General features: G+C 44.2%; 1 protein-coding gene across 1 annotated transcript in view; it reads left to right on the top strand.

The window, feature by feature from the left end:
• LOC308298182 (serine/threonine-protein phosphatase PP1-beta catalytic subunit) overlaps positions 1-20831 on the top strand; it is a 32186-nt gene that overhangs the window by 4643 nt on the left and 6712 nt on the right. The window contains exons 2-4 of the mRNA XM_080741737.1: positions 16651-16782; positions 17994-18224; positions 20138-20242. Coding sequence (XP_080597863.1) covers positions 16651-16782; positions 17994-18224; positions 20138-20242 — 468 coding nt within the window. The remainder of the gene's footprint in view (positions 1-16650; positions 16783-17993; positions 18225-20137; positions 20243-20831) is intronic.

The following is a 20831-nucleotide window of genomic DNA, read 5'->3' as shown; positions in this document are numbered from 1 at the left end:
TATTGTTGATCTAGCTTGTAAATCTAATATTCTTCCTCTCTATTACTCCATTTAGTGCTTACACACTTAAGTGATTGCACCTTGCAACTGAGAAGAACATGGCAAATATCTACTGTACGTATTTTATTTTAATTGTCGTGAAACTGGGACAATTTTGTTGTTGAAAAACGAAATATTTGAGTGTTTTTCCAATAATTTGGTCGGGACTCAGGACAACCAGTTTCAAACCAGGACAATCCCAACCAAACCAGGACATCTGGTCACCATAGCATATAGTAGACCAGTGGTTCACAAAGTGGATTCCAGGGACCCTCATGCGTTCCTTTTTAAGGAGGGTCTAAAATAAATTGACCCTTACGTATGTAACTCTGACAGTGTACAAACGGAACCAAATGTACCCGGACGGGTCAATTTTTGGTCGCATTTGTACACTGTCAGAGTTAAGAGGAGACCTTGAAATTTAAAGGTTTGAGAAAAATTGGAGTAGACACACACACACACACACACACATGCAAGATTCTGGACCTTCGGTTCTTCATTAGAGAGCCTGCACTTTCACCAGGACTTGAATCCACCCAGTCTGAACATGGACATACTGTGGTTTTGTTTCCTCTCATTCCAACCTCTGGCCTCACGAGGTTCTGCCCATGGCTTATGTTTATCACTACTTAAAGACAACTCTCTCCTGGGTCAGACTTTTTCAATGGTGCCCAGGCTATCAAGTTGTTTGTTGTTTTGCAATTCTGGGGACGTTTCCATTACCCCAGGACGGCGGCGGGGTCTCCTTACTCCCTTTAGCAGGGGTCTCGTTCATCTCTCTGACCGCTCTCTATTGGTGCTAGTCAGACAGACAGACAGACAGACACACACGCACGCACGAACGCACGCACGCACGCACGCACGCACGCACGCACGCACGCACGCACGCACACACACACACACACACACACACACACACACACACACACACACACACACACATACAGTACAGTACACAGAGCTCTCTGATCTCCCATTAAATGTCAACAGGCGCAGCTGTCCCTGGTAGTAATTACCTACCCTTTCAGTGACACACGCAGAGTTGAGGAAAGAGTTTCAGAATGGCCCTGGGTACAGTAGACATTCAACTCTGCCTTTCTTATAATTTGTTTGCCCCATTATTTTGTTTGGGGGAAATCTCGACATTCCTATACGTCCCATTTGTCTGACTAAGGGTTAGGGTTAGGTTCAGGCATAGTTTTACTGAGGTTAGGGTTCACCAGGTTAGCATTCACCAGGTCATCATTCGCCAGCGTATGACTAATGGGACGTCAGACAAATGGGACATTGTAATATCGCTACGCGCCCGTTTGTTTGTATGCGCTGTCATGCCGGGGCGGCATAGCTCAGGGGTAGAGAAACTGGTATTAGAGCACGAAGGGTATAAATCCCAAAGGGTTCCCAGTTCGAATCCGGGCTCCCCCTGAGTTAATGTCGAAGGGTCCTTGGGCAAGACTCTGAACCCCTAATTGCCTCCGGTGAGCAGGTTGGTGCCTTGCATGGCTTCCTCCGCCACCGGTGTATGAATGTGTGTGTGAATGGGTGAATGTAATGCACAATCTATGTAAAGCGCTTTGGATTAAAAGCGCTATATAAATGCACCATTTACCATTTACCATGTGAACAGTGTTCAAACCTTCTGTTTATCATGGACGAACACATGCACAGATGATGGCGTGCATGCAAATACAGGCGGACAGGCAGACACGTACTTTGCAGATGCACTGACCGCGTTGCTCTGCAGTTGTTTGTTGACGATGACGGGGTTGACAGGTGAGGGTCGGCAGCAGTGAGCCAGAAAACTGTCAATATGCTGCTGCCCTCCTTTCTGACAGACCTAACCTGATCTACTTGCAACACTGCTAGTGGTCAAACCCACTTGCTGACCGGTGCGTAAGCAGTGGTGTAAAGGAACTAAGTACATTTACTCTGTAGGACTGACTGTACTTTAGTACTGAAGGCTACTTAAGTATACTTTTGAGAATTAGTACTTTACTCCAATTTTCAATACTTTGCTTCTACTCCACTACATCTCAGAGTCAAATATTGGACCTTTGTAGATTTTGTACAAAATTTGCAGTTTCATTTTTTTTTCGAACCATTCATTGTTATGTTTCAGCCATGTGTATGTATTTCCAGCCACTCTGACCCGAAAGATTGATTAGATTATTATTATTATTTTCTTTCTTCCCCACACTGGTACTGCCTCAACAAAACAGCCAATGTATTTTATGCCATCATGCCATTATTGTAGTCTACCCTGAGGAAGGGGTTTGTGTGTTTTTTGCAAGACAGTCACGAGAGGAGAGTAATGGTCTATCTATGTATTGTATTCAGTAAGCCAACGCATATTTGTTCACTGACAATTATCCAGTCAATGCGGCATTGATATACATTCATATTGAAATATTTCACTTACGTATATAATAGCATAATAATAATAATAATAAATACAATGGTTTTGTTACTGGTCAAGATAGCTGTCAAGATTCAGGCCAATTGAAATTATTTCTAATCTAATCTAATTCGTTATCCCCTTGTTTGTACCTATTGTTGACATTGTGACAGTCATCCATAGAAAATGTTCAAACTTTGTGTTTATCATGCACACCAAGCCTGCATGGAGATCACACGTGTGCAGATGATGGTGCAGGCATGTACTGAACGGACTGCGTTGCTCTGCGGTTGTTTGTTGACAGGCGAGGGTCAGCAGTTGTTCTGCCTTGGGGTGACAGACCTATCTGATCCACTGGCAACACAGCTAGCTTTGAACCCAGTCGCTCCTGCTTTATGCTTTAAGTGCTGACCGGTGTGTAAGTAGCTAGTCATGTGTATTCAGGTTTCCTTTGTCACGGGCCTGGACCGGGTGCATCTACACATGCTGACGCATGCATTGCAAATAGGCTAAACTGGGAATGGTTTATGGCAGGAACCTAGGACTCAAGATTCCTCGTTTTGTAAGAACAACTGTACATGAAATTCTTCCACTGCATTTACCCATCCTATAACAACTAGAAGCAGTACGGCCCTCGGGGAGCAATTAGGGGTTAAGAGTCTTGATCAGGGACACACATGGACATTGCTGGCCTGGCCTGGAATCATGCCTGGGACGACCATGGGCTCTGGCTCCCCAGGTGGGCTCACTAACCACTCAGCTATGGCCGCCCCATGTTGTCGTTGCTCCAGAAATGTTGACTTGTCTGATTCTCTATCTGGTTAGGACATATTCAGATGTGCATATACGTATGATTAAATCCTATCTAGCGATCTTAGATTGCCCGGAGACACTGTGGGCCTAGTTACATAGTACGTACTGCAGTATGTCAATGTTGTGTAATCAACTATAACATCAGCCTAATGGAATGTACAATTCCCATGACGAGTCTCTGTGTTATGTTGGCTTCTGGTTAGCTCAACTCATCTGTCCTCTCTCCCTGCCCATATAGCGGTATGGTATGATTTATGGACTCGGAGAGACACTCACACCGTGATAATGCTGTGTTAGTTCATAACGGCAATCAACATTTAACCCCTGTGTTCAGCTGACAGCTGCCTTACAAAAAAAGTGGTTTCATGGCTGTGGTACAATGCCATGCTTTTTTAATGTGGTGGTACCATAGGAGAGATAACAGGCAAATGTTGATAACAAAATAACAATTGTTCTACATTTAATTGTGTAGACTTCTTGTAAGTTATGTAGATGTTTAACCATAATGTAAATCATTGAGAGTGTTTCATTTTACGCTCTCAAGAGTTAAAGATCTAATAAGGGTCCATTTGGTTACCAACTCTCTATCATTTAGCCGGGGACCACCTGGAACCCACTCAATGACCACTTTTGTTGTAGTCTGGGATCACTTCACTTTTCGGGCTTGTAACCGGTCTGGAGCGGAAACCACAAAACGTCATGTTGTAGTACTCAAAGGACTACAATTTGGCCGGAACTATCCACCGGAAACAGTTTTAACCCAAAATATTCCCCTGCGCTCAAAGACATACTTTTAGGGCCTACCTAATAAACTCCTTGATGCGGAGTAGTTTTGCTTTTGAAAAATTTGTTTGGTATATGCATCTTTTAGTCCAACTGTTAGCGACTGACAAGACTACACTAGGCTACTCAAGCATTTTAATAGGGATTGGGGAAACAAACGGAGGGAACCAAATAAAAGCGACGCCGCTTCTTCTAGTGGTTTCCGCGCTTTAGGCGGAAACCAAACGGCCTGTTGTGAACGAACACCTGGTGGGCAAGGTTACTTTTGTTGAGAACCACTGTATCTGCGTGCAGGAGAGCCAGGCAGAGCTGAAGAGAGGCCGCCATTCCAGTTGGAGTTCTCTCCAGTGTGTGTGTGTGCCCGGGCACAAGCCCACATGGCCCCAGCTTGACCAACAAGGGGATCTCTGTCCACCCCTGCCCTCACAGGTGGCCCCCTCCGGCCTTCCACAGGCTTAATGTGGCACAATCAACACCACGGCTCCATATACATAAAAGCCAAGGGAGTGGTTGCCGAGCGAGTGGACGATGGAAAGTGGCAACCCCCAGAGCCATTTTTGTTATTTCTTTTCTTTTTTTACGGGGTGATGTTACGGCCTAGTACAAACCCCATAAAGTATATGGGTATTGCTCAGCACAGCAGGCGTCGAATGTACTGCTTTAGCTCCTGAAATGGAGTTATCCCCAAACTGCCAGGAGGAAGCTGTATTTTGGTCACACTCCCAACTCCAGTCTAGTAAATGACTCTTGAGCCATGCTTCACTTATAAAACTGAATATCCATGGGCATGGATATCCTAATTGGATAAGAACATGACATAATACGTAATGAATATGGCATGACTGTGTTAAGAGACTCTTAACGGTCTAATTTAACTGTAGATGGCACATGACAAGTCTGGGTAAATTGGGCAAGACAAGGGATGGCATTATCCAGTTGATGTCATTATGAAGGCACCTTTTGAGTGCATTTCGTATTTCGTAATCCACGTCTGGACCCAAGGACATCCCCCTCCCCATACAATTCCAGCAAAGAGTTCCATCGCCCCCTCGTCATTGTTGTTGTTGTTGTTGGTGATGTGGATTGCCACTGTGTTAGTGGTGCGCTGGGTGCTAGCGTGGCACGCTGTTGTGGAAAGAAACAATGGCAGAGGCTGTTTGGCTAGGAGCGCTCTCCCGCCTGGCACCAAACATGGCACAACAAGAGCTCGACCCGGGATGCCTTCCCAATAAACCACTCTCATTCTTCTCTCTCTCTCTCTCTCTGTATCCCTCGCTTTCTGTCTCCCCCACTCTGCCTTAACCATTATTTTATGCTTTGGCTATTAAAAAAATGCAGATATACAAGCTAGTAGCACAGCACTGTGGCTGAGTGCTGCACTATGAGTTTGTAGATCTACAATTTCTTTTAATCACGAAAATGTGTGCACATTTTGGAATATATATGTTTTTTTAAAGCCAACGTTTCAACTCAAATCTTTCTTTCTCTGGGTCCCTGGAACAAAATATTTTGAGATGGGGCTCCGCGGTCAAATACATTCTATAATTCTAGGGGTCCTTGACATTAAAAAGTTCGAGCACCACTGATATACTGTAGAAACATACGTTTTTTCAGAAAAAAACTTTCTAGAATGGCCCTCTGGTCTCAATGGGTTAATTTTCTTTCTCTCTCTCTCTCTCTCTCTCTCTCTCTCTCTCTTTCTATCACTCTCTGCATTTTCTGTTTGTGCCTTTCCCGTCCCCTGTTCCCCCCTATTTATCTCTCTCTCTCTCCTCTCAATTTCACTCTTTCTTTCGCTCCACAAAGACGGCTATTCAAGTCGTGGCCACTTAAAGGAGCGAAACAAAAAGTCCTCAGAAAACGAGCAGGGCGCTCAGAAATAAATGCCATCGCAAGTGGGGATTCTCTTTTTTTTTCTCCTCCTGCTTTAAGATTCTCTACAGCCCTAGAGTCACTCTGTGTTCCCACTGAGTCCACTGAGAGGGTGGGGGGTCACTGTTTTCCATCAAGACCTGCGTGGGAGAGAGAGAGAAGGATGGACAGATAGTGGGATAGAGGAGAGAGAGTGTAGGGGTGGCTGGGTTGGAAGGCTGCCCAGACGGAATGGTGGGGGGGAGTGGGGGAGGGAGGGGGGAGGAGGAGGCAGTGAGCTAAAAAGGAAAGGTCAGATGGGGCATCTCCATGGCGGTGTGCGCAGCGAACCAGAGACCTAAACAACCTAAAACACACCTGCTTAGTGCCTACTAGGGCTGCATGGTGGGCGATAGGATTTTAAATCAATATCCCGACTGTTTCACCTCGCTTTTGCCTCGATTGCGACCCAGCAAGCACGGTCAGGACCTGGACCAATCAGTGACGTCTCGATTGGGGCCAGATCAAGTCAAACCACGACTAGTCAGATCCGGCCTAGAATATCACCTGATTTCAACCAACATAAATCCTGCCCACGAAAACTGATGTCCTGGTTTTAGCAAAGAGGGTCCGATTGAGGCCAGATAAATATCATAACTAGTCAGATATATCCCAGAATATAACCTTACATGCTCGTATTTCAACTAACATTACAAACAATAACAATAATCCATAAGTCCATATGATGTCAAGATATGGGCTGTGATCTGGCCTAGTTCTGAACGTCACCGGAGGACGTTATCATAACGTCATCATGGCATCATTTGGCTTGCAGGGGAGAGATTGAATGACGATGATTTTAGAAATGGGGGGAAATAGCAGCTGTACAAGCGTAGATCTGCTATTTCACCGTTTTTGTAAGCACAAAACACAAACACTACGGTATGATATCATGTGATGATGGGTGTCACATAGATTGCACTATATTATACAAATTAATAATAATAAGTGGCTAAGTTCAGGCAAAGGTTCACAATACAGCCTTTAAAACCGAGACTTATGCCATATCACAATATTACCACCTCCAAAATTCCAGAAGATAATCTGGTCTCATATCACAACGATATCAACATAATTATTGATATATCGCTGTGCCATTGTTAAAATGTGACACCACATACTGGAGCGTACAGCATCAACTAAAGAGCACATTCTTAAGGCTGACCCAGTACTATCTGTATCTGGTGCCCATCTTGATACTGCACTTACTTCACCCTGTTTACTTGTTGATAATGAATGGACTGACGTCGCTGGCTGCAGCTGGCAGCCGTTTCATTGTTGTGGCCATCACCCCGCCCCTGATGCAGTGGTTCTCAACCTGTGGGTCGGGACTCCAAGGGGGGGTCCACAAATTATTTTTGGGGGGTCCCCAGATGATTAGCTTTCATATAATTGTAGTGGACTGGTAAAAGTACAAGTAATAGTGCTTAAAATTGTTAATACTCCAATAAAGTAAAAAAACTAATACCTGAAGTCCAAATTCTACTACTCAAGTACCGTATTGTCCGGACTATAAGGCGCACTTAAAAGCCTTTAATTTTCTCAAAAAACTACAGTGCGCCTTATAGTTCAGTGCACCTTATATATGGATCATTCATTGACATTGACATTCCCTTTAGCACAGCTCCATCTGTTGGATGCATAACGCAACGGTATCCGGTGCCTCTTATATATGAAAACAGTTCGAAAATAGACCATTCATTGACAGTGCGCCTTATAGTCCGGTGCGTCTTATATATGAAAACAGTTCGAAAATAGACCATTCATTGACAGTGTGCCTTATAGTCCGGTGCGCCTTATAGTCTGGAAAATACGGTACAGTTTTAAGTATATGTACTTAGTTACACCGCTAAACAATCCACCCATGGTAACACTCGGTGGGGATGTTTACTGCAGTTATTTGGCTGCATTAGTATATAGTCTGGCTACGCCAGGCTAAGTGTCATGCACTTAGAATCTACTGTAGCGGCCTTGAAGTCTACTGTAGCGGCCTTGAAGCGCTCCCTCACTTTCTATCCTGACTGAAGAGCCTACTTCCCTATACTTCCTCCTTCCCTTCTCCTTCCCCCCACCGCTACCAACCTTGCTCTTTCAAATTAACGGAAAACACATTGAACTCGTCGACCCTCTTTTCACACACACAGTATTCAGCCTAGGATGCATTGGAAATGATGGCTTGCTTGCACACTAATAGTTCCCCGGCTCAGCAGCAGTTGCTCAATTGTGCTGCTGTATGCATGTTGTTTACTGGATTAAACCAGTTCCAACTGTCGTATAATGGGGTACGCCTACCTACCCCAATTTGCAGATCCCAATGTCCCAATTTTTCACTAAAATGTCTAAATCCTGGACATTTCGGGGGGTTTGAGTGGGCCAAAACTCTCCTGAGTAAAGAGAAGTAGGCCTACAGTACACCCGTGCAAAGCTGAGGTACTGCAGCCCTTTCCGAAATGTCACAGCTCACCTTGTGTTTCCTCTCATTCTAAGCTGCTTAAAGGGGTTCAGAATCAGATCATACCACACTCACTGCCCGTTTCCCAGCCACCATTGTATTGTTTACAGCACACAACCCTTCTTGTTCGTTAAGCTGTGTCTTAATGTGATTCAGCTCCCACCCAGTACCCAGACAATGCCACCCCAAGAATCTTCTCACGCATTTGTCAGTGGATGAACGCTGTATGTTTGCGTAAAGCAGTAGTTTTCAACCAGTGGTCCTTGTGAGGCTTCCAGGTGGTCCCCAGCTAAATGATGGAGAGTTGGTAACCCAGTGGACCCTTATAGACCTTTAACTCTTTAGTACAGGTCCATTTGGTTTCATTTTACGCTCTCAAGAGTTAGATTATCGTTAAACACCTGCATTAGTCAATTTACAAGAATTCTTTACAATTAGAGAATGTGGAAGAATTGTTATTTTGATCAACGTTTGCCTGTTATCTGTCCTATGGCACCAACATCAATGCAGCATGGAATCTCATGGGTCTGGGAGGCTAAATCGGATCTAACGGTGGTCCGTGGCTCAAATGCCGAATAAATAATGGACCTTGATGTGAAAATGCGAGAAAACCACTGGCGCAAAGGCACAACAGATGAACCTTTGTAGTCAAAAAATATCCGCCTTGGTGTGTTAGCCAGAGCCGGTAGGTGCGTCCGCGGTCAGCCCTCTTATAGTCCCAACGTGTGAGCTAAAAAGGAAAGGTCAGATGGGGCATCTCCATGCGGTGTGCGCAGCGAACCAGAGACCTAAACAACCTAAACCACACCTGCTTAGTGCCTACTAGGGCATTAACGACTTGTGATTTTTGCAAGTCGACTCGACTCAGTAAAAAGTTGAGTTGAAGTCGACTTTATCGTTTGATGATCACATCACACACGACCCCCCAATTATTTTGGGGGGTCCCCAGATGATTAACTTAATGTGAAACATTGTTTTCTCACTCAACTGTAAACAAACCAACATAAAGTTTAAGTGTATAGAGGGTATCTTCACATTTCTAAAGTGCCAATTTAAGGACTTTTTAATACCTCTAAAATGACAAATTAAACATTGTCCAAATTGTCAAATATATAGAGGCAGAAATTGTGAAAATAGCCGATCTACATGCTCACAACGCCGATCTACATGCTCACAATGCCTCACATCCCAACCTTCGGAGAGAACTCCTCTTTGGAGGTTGGAAGAGGTTGGAAGCATCCATGGTCTGTGTGGAATGTAGCGAGTCTCAGGGGAAGAGCCACAGGGGAGCGCTGTCCTCTTGACGTCAGTGCCGGTTCACTGGCAAGCAGGGGTGTCGCACCAAATCCTGTGCCCTGGGTACGAGGGTTCACGGACATTATTGTGTGCTTTAACTGTTGAAAAATAGCAGATATACAAGCTCAAATAAAGTGCTTACTAGGATCTCCTTTTAGTTGACCTTGTACCAGTGAACTGTACTGTCACGAAACTGTACCTTTTCCTATGCAAACTTCTAATAAAGTCTTCAATAACTCAAAACTCACAATGCGGCACCGTGCTGCGAGCTTGTAGATCTGCTATTTTTGAAAAATCATGAAAATGTGTGCAAGTCTTTGTTGCTCCTTTTCATGTCAAGGACCCCCAAAATGATATGTATTTGGCCACGGACGGACCCCCATCTCAAAATATTTATTTTCAGGGTCTCCCAACCAGAAGCAAAATTTGAGTTGAAAATGTTCGCTTAAAAAATACATATATTCAAAGATTTGCACACATTTTCACGACTTTTAAAAAATAGCAGATCTACAAGCTCGCAGCGCGGCACCGACTGCCTTGTATATCTGCTATTTTTCAATAGCTAAAAAGTATAAAACAATTAAGGCCCCCTCCACCTTGGGCCCTAGTAACTCAGTCCCACTCCCCCAACCCCCGTGATGCCCCTGCTCTTGACGTCAGTGCCGGTTCACTGGCAAGGCCGGAGCAGCCAGCAGCAAGCAGCGGGACAGGGGGCAAGCCAAGATTCCATCACAATCAGCCAAGGATCCAGCCGAATGACAGATAGTATATGAGAGGAAGGGATGGGAGGAGGGCAAGGAAAAGAGGTGGAGGTTCAAGACGGGAAGAGGGAAGGATGGAAAATAGAGTTATGTCGTTGCAGTGATCTTTGGCAAGAGGGATGAGTGAGTGAGTGAGAGAACGTATATGCCTATGTTCAGTTTGAAAGTGTCAAGACTGTGACCCAGCAGCAGCCCCCCCCCCCCCCCCATCCCACCAGGCACAAGAGCCATGTGGAAATACACACACACGCATACACGCACACGCACACACACACACACACTCCCAAAGCTGAGCAGAGCACTGCCAAATTAGGAGAGATGAATTGGAACGTGGCGAGAATCCCGAAGCAAAGGCTCTGTTGAGACCACCAGTACCAATGCTGCATGAGAATCAGCTGGGAACCCCCCTCCCCCCTCCTCCTCTCTATTCTAAAACTTAAGATTACGTAAAGTGAGGTTCCACACATCTGTTTCAGGGATCTGTCTCTCAGGGACATGCAGAGAATGTTAAAGAGGCAGGGGCTTACATTTCTAAAAGGGCCTTTTGGTGAAAATAGCGAAAATAGCAGACCTCCAAGCTCACAACGCGCCCGCTGCGACGCATTGTGAGCTTGGAGGTCGTCTATTTTCGGTGCTTGATACCACACTAATCTAGGCATAATCAAGTGAATACTGGAGATGTGGAGTAACGGCATGGATTTCTATACAGAGAGGGCAATTATTTCAACATAAGATACTGCATTCAAGTTCAGGAGAGATTGGACAAGGCAATTCTCTTGAATTCTGCCTTCAGGTATGGCATGGAAAGAGGGCATTTGCATTTCTTTTACCATAGTAAAAACTGCATTCATGGTCTGGAGAAGACACTTTTTACGGACGGATAAAAGGGCAGGGGCTCAAGCCCCCTTTGATGTCTATGTGCGCATGTGCCTGCTGTCTCTGTTCTTCAGTCAGCAGCTGTAGGCAAGCTGCGGTGGTTTGGTGAGACTCCCTCACATAGAGGCTGGCTTGTATGTCTGAAAGCGTGTGCACTAGTAATTGCACCCATTAAATGTACGTGAGTACATTAGTGGCTACTTGGTAGTGTCTAAAATTGTGAGACATTGGAGAGTACTCAATTCAATTCAACTCAAAGGAGCTTTATTGGCATGAGAAAACGTACGTTTACATTGCCAAAGCAAGTTTCAAAACATAATAAAAACTGTTGAAAATGGGGAACATATATACAGTTGGAGGGGGTACAGCATTGTTAGACAGGGTATGAAGCTTTTTGGAACAAATATCAGCATTTATTTTCTCTCATTACGCACTCATACCATTACTTACGCTACTACAGTATGTCAATAAAACAATACTATGATTTTAATGCAATTTAATTTAAGTAGTATATGCATTTTCATATGTATTTCCACAAGCAGGAATTATCGGGCTGATATTTTTGCCGCACATCCTTTTGAGATTTAAATGGGGGCATTTTCGCCTTTTAGCCCCTGTAAATTCCTGAAGCCATTGCTCATGCATGCGCACCTGCACGTTTATGGATGGAATGGAAGTGGTGCCTGTTATGCAGAGCATGGGTTGTTGTTGGAGGAAGATGAGATGCCACACATCTACAAATCACTCCCCCATCACAGCTACAACACTCAACCATTTTCAGGGTGGCAGTGACCTGTGCTGGTTGCCATGGTGATCGGCTCTGGTAACCCCCCCCCCCCCCAATATCCACACAATCCACACACACACACACACACACACACTCTTACAGACACAAATACACACACATGAACGGGTGACGTGGCACACTGCCGTGCAGCAGTACCAGAGGATGCTGGGATATGAGCCCCTCAGTGGTACGATCTGGTGTCAAGGTCACTGGATCACGGGGTGTGTGTGTTAGTGATTTTCACGGGACGATCGCGCTGTGAACGGTGAACGGATCATTACTGTTTGTTTGTGTGTTCAGAGAGAGTTAAGACGTCATGCGAGAGAGAGAGAGAAAATAGGTGTGTGGTGTACAGTAACAGACAGTATGTGTGTGTCCAATGGCATTTAGTCTGTCCGGCCATATGGTGAAAGCAGATCCTCCCAGACTGGTGCTACAAGTGCTGCTTGTTGTGGTCAGCCAGGAGGGTGGGTGAGGTGGGTGTCTGCTGGGTGTGTTCTGTTCTCTCCCATATATCAGTAAGGGCTGTCACGATATGACATTTTACATGACGATTAATTGTCACTCAAATAATTGGCGATTAACGATTTAATTGTGTTTTTGACGTTGATAATTACATTTCTGTTTGGCTTTTAGGCTTTGAAGCTGCACATGGCAATCATGACACATAACCTAAATATACAAAAACATTACTGACATATTTGACAACTTTATACTTAAAAAATAACATTGATAGTGGAAATAGCCGATCTACAAGCTCACAACGCGCCGCGATGCGACGCGTTGTGAGCTTGTAGATCTGCTATTCCCACTATTTTTTACATTTAAAAAAAATACATGAACATTTTTCAACATGGAAACGATTATGACAATTATGAAAAATAATCACGATTATTTCAAAAAATCACGATTAGACGATTATGTAGTAATTGTGACAGCCCTATATATCAGGCCTCCCCCCTTCGTCAGCTGAGCCAACACAGACCTGTAAGCGCGTCACCGCCCAGCTGGGAGGGAGGGGCCGAGCTGAGGTGTGAAATGTCTCCCTGGAGGCACTACGGGTGTCTCAAACATACTGTAGTCGTGTACACACATATGGCACACATTTCGGTACAAACTGTCCTTATCTTGTTGTTGTTGTTGTTTGCTGTAGATCCTTTTTTTTTTACTTAAAAGGCAAACGCTGTGTACGTTCTTGTAACAATAGGATTGTTATGTTTTGTATGTGTTTCCACGCGGACCGATTTCAGACAGTGGGAGTCACACTAGTGCAGCCGAGCTGACAACAAGAGCCTCTGTTTAACGTGTGCTATGTTCTATGTGATTCTTTGATGAAAGTGTAAGCAGCTAGAATTGCTTTAAACGACCATTCTTAGTGTATGAGAGGCAATAATTAAATAGTTCTTATAGTGCACAACAACTGCCATCTAAGCTTTCAGCAGAAGAAACGCAAGGCTGAGTGATTTCTCCCTTCTACACGTGGCTTGCGTAAATAATCCGGGTGCATGTTTGCAGGTGTTGCACGGCGCTCAAACCTTAGCCCAAGCTATTGCTGTGTAACCTGTACTTGGGGACATTTCTAGCAGTATTATTTATTAGCCCTGGTCTATGTGTTCAGGTAGGGGCACGTGTGCGACACGACCAGTTTTACAGGACTGGACCCGGGTCCACTTGGCTTAGAGCAGGGATGTCCACACTTTTTTGACTTGAGAGCTACTTTTGAAATGAATAGCTCAAGGTGATCTACCCACCACGCCAAAAAATTACCCGAGGAGGCTTTGGAATTGCGGCACTGGCGTTGCATATACGGAAAAACGCGCTTGGAATGGGAAACTGGGGGGGGGAAAAGTCTTCATCCCATTCTGTAGGCAAGTGGTAGGTTTTCGGGTTCTTTGAAATGCAGTCCTGTCTCTTGAAAACAGAGCATTAGATTGGGGGTTTGCCTACTTTAGAAGCCATGAAGGGAGCTGACAGGCCCTTCTTCATGTCAATTAATCAAAATATATATTGTTTTTATATTTTAATTATGTATGTATTTTTAGGGGCATGTCATGTGGTCTACCAGCACAGCCTTTGTGATCTACTGGTAGATCACAATCAACCTTTTGGGCACCCCTGTCTTGGAGAGAGGATGACAGATGTGTGTTTATCGTCCCCGCTTGAGGCCTCCGGGCAGAAATAGCAGGGTCACGTTGCACATGTCCCCAAACGGAGCCCGTCTATTGCGCATGTGAAATGTCTTTGCGGCCGCAATATGGCACAGACACTCAAGTCACCTGCAGGGAACCTGATCTGCATTCAGTTCTTGCAATCTGTGTTCGGCCAGCATAACCACTTGACCCGTTTAAGACCTGAGTAGATTCTACAAATGCCTTCTGAATCAGTGCTGTAGTTCTCAAACTTTTTTTTAATGTAATTCAAAATGATCAATTATCACTTTTTATGGTTTAAAATAAATTTTCAAAAATAGTAGATGTATACGTTTTCATGTCGCACTGTGAGCTTGCTATTTTAAGGAATTGTGGTGATCAGCCTGGGAATTGTTTCCCTTTGTACTCAATTCATTTAGCCTACATCCTAGTATTAGATTATTGCTCAAAAACAATATGTAAAAAAGAAAAACATATGTAGTATTGTAGTCTTCTTCTGCTGTCCCGTGTTGCCTTTTAGGCTAATAACGTTTGGGCTACTTTTAGCCTGTTTGCGCAAAAAAGAAAGGCAGTCATCATCCAAGTTGTGGTTTTTAGAGGATTCCAAACATACTCCCTGTTGCATCTAGCCAGAGAAATTATGTAATGATTTTCCAAAATAGCTGTAATCTGTGACCAGGGCCAAGAACACTCCCATGTAGAGAAATATTCCCTTTCTAAACACTGCTCACACGATGCCTCCTCTGCCTCTTGTCCTCCCACTTGAAACACAGGAAGTTTCTCTCCAAAAGAGAAAACCCCTCTCTAGTCTTGGAGCTATTTCTGTCTCTCCTGCTGTTGGCTAAACCTTGTCTCCCGTATTTAGTTTGACGTTCATTTCTAAACTCACCCAGAGGCTGCGCTCGACGTGTTGTGACGGTAAACATGTCTCGCGCCCTGAAAAAAAACAAAAAGTATTATTCATGGCACAAGAGACACAGAGTCTAAAAATATCGTCTTGGCTTCATTGTACTCTCTGTAGCTGTTATGGATGTTCCGATAGCGATACCGGTATCGGGGGAAAGTGCCCGATATGGCCTTATTTGGTCATATCGGAATCGCTGAGTACGCCAGTCTATCCACCAATGCAATACAGGGGTTGACACTGTGGCAGGTGAATAAAACATTTGGGTATGTGGAGTTTGCTTTATAGTGGCCCAAGTGTACAAGTTTCAGTGAAGAGTCTGAGGATGCAACAGTCTTTAGTTAGCTATAAACAACACAAGATATCAGTCTAATAAACACCAGTGCTCTATCTCTTATCTCCCCTTCTCTCACTCTCCCTCTCTACCACAAACACAAACACACACACACACACACACACACACACACACACACACACACACACACATATCAGATCGGCAAGGAAAACATGGTATCGAAACATCCCTAGTAGCTGTAGATGGGAGGCTGCAAGGTGTGTGCAGTCAAGTGAACGAAACACCAATGATGTGCTAACACCAGCTATGTATGTAACGTCGACAACTTTGACTTTGGAGCTCGGGCTTGTGTTTGGCTCTGTGCAACAATGAGCTGAGCGGTGTTTGGCATAGCAGCGTGCTGAGCTGTGTGGTTCGCTGAATGTATGCACATATTCACGTAGCAGTGTGAGCCGAGTTGTGATTGGCATAGCAGCGTGAGTTGAGATGTGTGTGGTTCGCTGATTGGTCTACTTTTGTTGGAACAGAGAGATGGAATGGATGGCGACAGACAGATTAAGGCAAACCCTCTTCTAGACGCTGCCATGGCATTGGTTGGTCGGGCAGCTCTTATTATTCAGAGACTGCACATTGGCCTATTAATACGCCTAACCTCACACCCACCTATCATTTTCTTTGGAATAATGGATTGTCGGGCCAATGGGCACTGGGCAGGCCCCCTTCTAGACAGCTTAAGCTCCTTCGGCGCCGCCACAGCGTTAAAATGTCATGCTTTCAAATAGCTGGATTTGTTTGCAAACCTTGTGCTTCCCCTTACACACTTCAGGCATCGCATGAGAGGGCGCTTGCTTTGAAGAAGAGAGAAGAAAAGTTGAATACATGGTTGACTTGCTGCAGCCACAATATATTGTCTGTTAAATGATGTGACTTAGAATGTGAGACAGAGAGCTATATTTTATTTATCCCTAAACTTCTTTTTTACTATTTTGAAAAACATTTGAAAATACTTCAAATAGCCGATCTACATCGAAACGTTGTGAGCTTGAGGATCAGCTATTTTAAATATTAAAACACTTAAAACATTTACAACATGCAATGTATAATCTGATGTTCTGTCTTTCTCCCTTCTCTGTTCTCCCACCCTCTCCCCTCTGGTTTCCCCGTCTCTGTCTCCCCTTCTCCCCCCAGTGCGAGGATGTCGACCGGGGAAGATAGTCCAGATGACGGAGGCCGAGGTGCGGGGCCTCTGCATCAAGTCCCGGGAGATCTTCCTCAGCCAGCCCATCCTCCTGGAGCTGGAGGCTCCTCTCAAAATCTGTGGTAGGTACATTCTCTCCCACACCTGCCTGAAGCAGTGCTGTCTGTGTTGGCTGTTTGTTTGTATAGTAGCCACTATCCAATAGTTTGTTGATTTACTTCTGATGCGGGACCGTATCCCACTCAGACTGCCCACTAATAAGATCCCACTAATTAAGGTGCCATTTTGAATTTGGCCCTATAGCAAAAAATGCCGGGATTTTTGCGAGGGACATGGGGGCTAAATCTTTTATAAAGGGTCCATAGAGGTCAAATCAATCATCAAACCATCCTTCCCAGAGGATGGTCACAGAACCTGGACCATATTCTCACAAAACACATATCATGGTGATTGGAACGAGGCTTTAAACTAGCGACAGGAACCATAAAGTATTTATGAGAATGTTTATTAAGGTAAGAAAAACAAATTTAAAAGTTTGGGAAAATGAATGGAATTCTATGGAGAACATGTTGCTTCTGGTACCAGAACAGCGCAACTTAGCGGCCAATGTCTTTGCTTCATTTTAAATCCGTACAAATGGCCCCCTGGACCAGAGAAATTCTTTGACCCACCCCATGAAGAAATAACAGCCATACACCAGACTCATATCCACGCAGTGATATAGTCTGGCTACGCGAGGCGAAACAGGTTCTCTTGTCTAAAGCAGGGGTTTTCAAAGTGGGCACCCTGGGGTGCCGTGACAGCAGTTCAGGGGTGCCGCGAGATAATTTGATATTTGAAATTTATTTGGACATTTAAAAATATATTTAGTATCATTTTAAACTTGAAGTACAAAGCTATTTTCAGTCAGTTTTAACCAAAATTGCTATTATCTCAACGTTTTCCTCGCAACATAATCACTAAAATATCGTCACTGTCGAGCAGAAACCTTGTATTTCCAAGACTGTCACACAAAACTAGTGAAAACAGCCGATCTACAAGCACAGGCGTTGTGTGCTTGTAGATCTGCTGTTGTCACTAGTTTAGTACATATTTTAGATGATAAATACAAAACGAATGGTTCACACCCGACAACGACGATATGCTATAAATATAAGGTGCTGGGGAGTGAAAATTATAATGTAGGGGTGCCTCGGATTTAAACAAATATTTATGGGGTGCCCTGAGACAAAAAAAAGTTTGGAAACCCCTGGTCTAAAGCATTGAAAGATAATCTTTTAAAAACAAACAAAAGTAAAAACGCTTCCCTCCCTCCCTCCCTCCCTCCGTCCAGGTGACATCCACGGCCAGTACACAGACCTGCTGCGGCTGTTCGAGTACGGCGGCTTCCCCCCAGAGGCCAACTACCTGTTCCTGGGAGACTACGTGGACAGAGGCAAGCAGTCCCTGGAGACCATCTGCCTGCTGCTGGCCTACAAGATCAAATACCCAGAGAACTTCTTCCTGCTCCGGGGGAACCATGAGTGTGCCTCCATCAACCGCATCTACGGCTTCTACGACGAGTGTGAGTGCTAAGCAGTGGTCCTTGAGGGGGTTCCAGGTGGTCCCCAGCTAAACGATGGAGAGTTGGTGACCAAATGGACCCTTATAGATCTTTAACTCTTGAGTGTAAATTGAAACATTTTACGCTCTCAAGAGTTAAGTTATTGTTAAACACCTGCATTACTTAATTTATGGATTTGTTTTTTTTAAATAAACGTTGGCCTGTGTCATCTCTCTTATGGCACCGCATCAATACAGCTGTTAGGGTTAAGTCTTTGTCTTAGTACCCAAAAGCAGAACTCAGAACCAGAGATTGACAAGCTGAATGTCTTTAATTCAAGCGTAGTTCAAGTCAAAAAATTAAACATTCAAGCTAGGATTGGCATGGCTGTAGTATTGGCTGGTGTTGCAGGCAGTCAGCAGGCGTGTGGGCATTGGGCGAGCTGAGTGAGAGACTAGAGACAGGAGGAATTGGTGATTTGCAGAAAAGGATTCAAACAAACTGAGGAGCAGAGGCACAGTGGCTTTTACCGGTCGGCAACTGAACAAACTGGCAAAGGCTGTTGTGTAGAGCCAGGGCTTTTATCCTCTTTGCTTGATGAGGGGATCCACCCCAGGTGAGCAGCCAGCCAACAGCAGGATGATTTGGGAAATGAGAACAATGCCCAGGCAGACCTTCACACGCCCACATACCAGCCAGGCCAGACACTATAGGGAAAAACAGACTAAAACAAAATGAAAAACACCCAGCCCATAACTACAGCATAGAATTGTGGACAAAATCTTATCCAACTACAACAAAATATTCAACGTTTTGGTGTCTGAGAGGTTATGTCTGGTGGTATGAGGCTCAAATGCCTAATAAATAATGGACCTTTATATGAAAAGCGTTGAAAAACACTTTACAAGGGGAATAGTTAGTACTGTACATGTATGCAACAACAACCCTGTATGTGACTGCAGGATACCAAACTAAATAAGTAAGTTACTGAGAGGCAATGAGATGGGCCATTGTTGTCAGACGCGCTCCGCAAACATTCGCTTGACCCAAACAATGAATTTTACCTGGGTTTATTAAAGCAACAAACGGAACTTGGGTAAATGGTGCTTAAACTCATCGCAATAAATAAACTAAAGCTAATAAAGGCGGTCAACAAAAAGTACAGCTTCCCATTCATCCCCTCTCTCTCTCTCTGTGTGCTTAGCAGGTGAATAGGTGGTGCTTTTGAAGTAACCAGGTCCGCCCCTATTCCTGTCACTCAGTCATCCATACACAGCACACACCAATGATAGTGCATTCACTGACCAAATATATAAAACAACATAACCAAACATAATAATCATTACAATAAACCAGGCCCTACTTGACCATACTACAGAGTCACAAAAAAGGTTTTTGAGTGGCACGGACTGCTCCTACAGTACGTTTCACTTTGTGTGTATTAGTACGGAACTCCATGTATGGAGATCCATGCTCATTGACATATAGTAACTGACGTCAAGGGCAGTACGGCCCATACAAGGAGATTTGCATGTGTGTCGTGTTTGCACTGCTCACTTTGCACAGGTGAGATTTTTGAATTTGGATCCTTAAATATAACAGTTTTGGAAATATTCGGTTTCCACCCTACAGAGACTAACTAGTAAACTTGGCTACTGGGAGGGCCGGCCGGCAAACCATGTCATGACGCTCATGTCACTATGACTCGGCCATAACCATACGATATAAGGAGTTCCCATTGCAGCTACCCCCAAATATGGAGTGTGTTGTCTAACCTCAATGTGTCGAAAAGCAGCCCGAACCTCTTTTTTCCATACAAATACATAATATATACACAATTATATTGTACCTAAACCTTTGTATGCAAGTGTAAAAATGTGTGACATATAGCCACGGCCAAATAATTAACTCTTGAATTAATAATTGTTGTGCAGGTAAACGCAGATTCAACATCAAGCTCTGGAAGACGTTTACTGACTGCTTTAACTGCCTGCCCATCGCCGCCATAGTGGATGAGAAGATATTCTGCTGTCACGGAGGTAAGTCACCCAACGTGGTTACTCCACCATTCTGGAACGTGTCAATTTATCTTTTGGACGCATGATACTGTATTTACACCTTGCCTTAAATGTGGTCCCTGGGTATGCATGCATACAGTAATCCGATTTCTCTTTGTCCCAAGCAAAGTGGAGAATATGTAATCGGCGGTTGTCGTTGTAAACCGTCACATGTTAGAAATTACATTGCATACTCCCTTTTATCTGGCTTCTTTTTTGAAAAGTGACTAATGTCTGTCTAATTTTTTATGCAATCCGTAACATTTATGTCCTGTACCGCTGTTGGGGGTGCAAGATGTCACATCTTAACTATCCTAACTATCCTATTACCATCTGATCAGCCAGGATGCTTGCAGATACACAAGTGGTTAATTCCGTCTTTAGGTTTCATACTGTACACACTGTATTTAACCTGTGAAAGTTATTCACAAGCACTTGTGAATAAGTTATGTTCTACCACTTTTTGTGGTCACATGTTCAGATACTGGATTCTGATTGGCTTAAAACTGTGGTAAATCAGTCAACAACCTTGAGTTGGCTCATGGACCCCGCCCACTGAAACAATTAATGA

This window comes from Nannobrachium achirus (assembly GCF_963921795.1).
Source record: "Nannobrachium achirus genome assembly, chromosome: 14".
Taxonomy (NCBI): domain Eukaryota; kingdom Metazoa; phylum Chordata; class Actinopteri; order Myctophiformes; family Myctophidae; genus Nannobrachium; species Nannobrachium achirus.
Note: the sequence above shows the minus strand (reverse complement) of the source record. Positions and strands in the feature narration are given on the sequence as shown.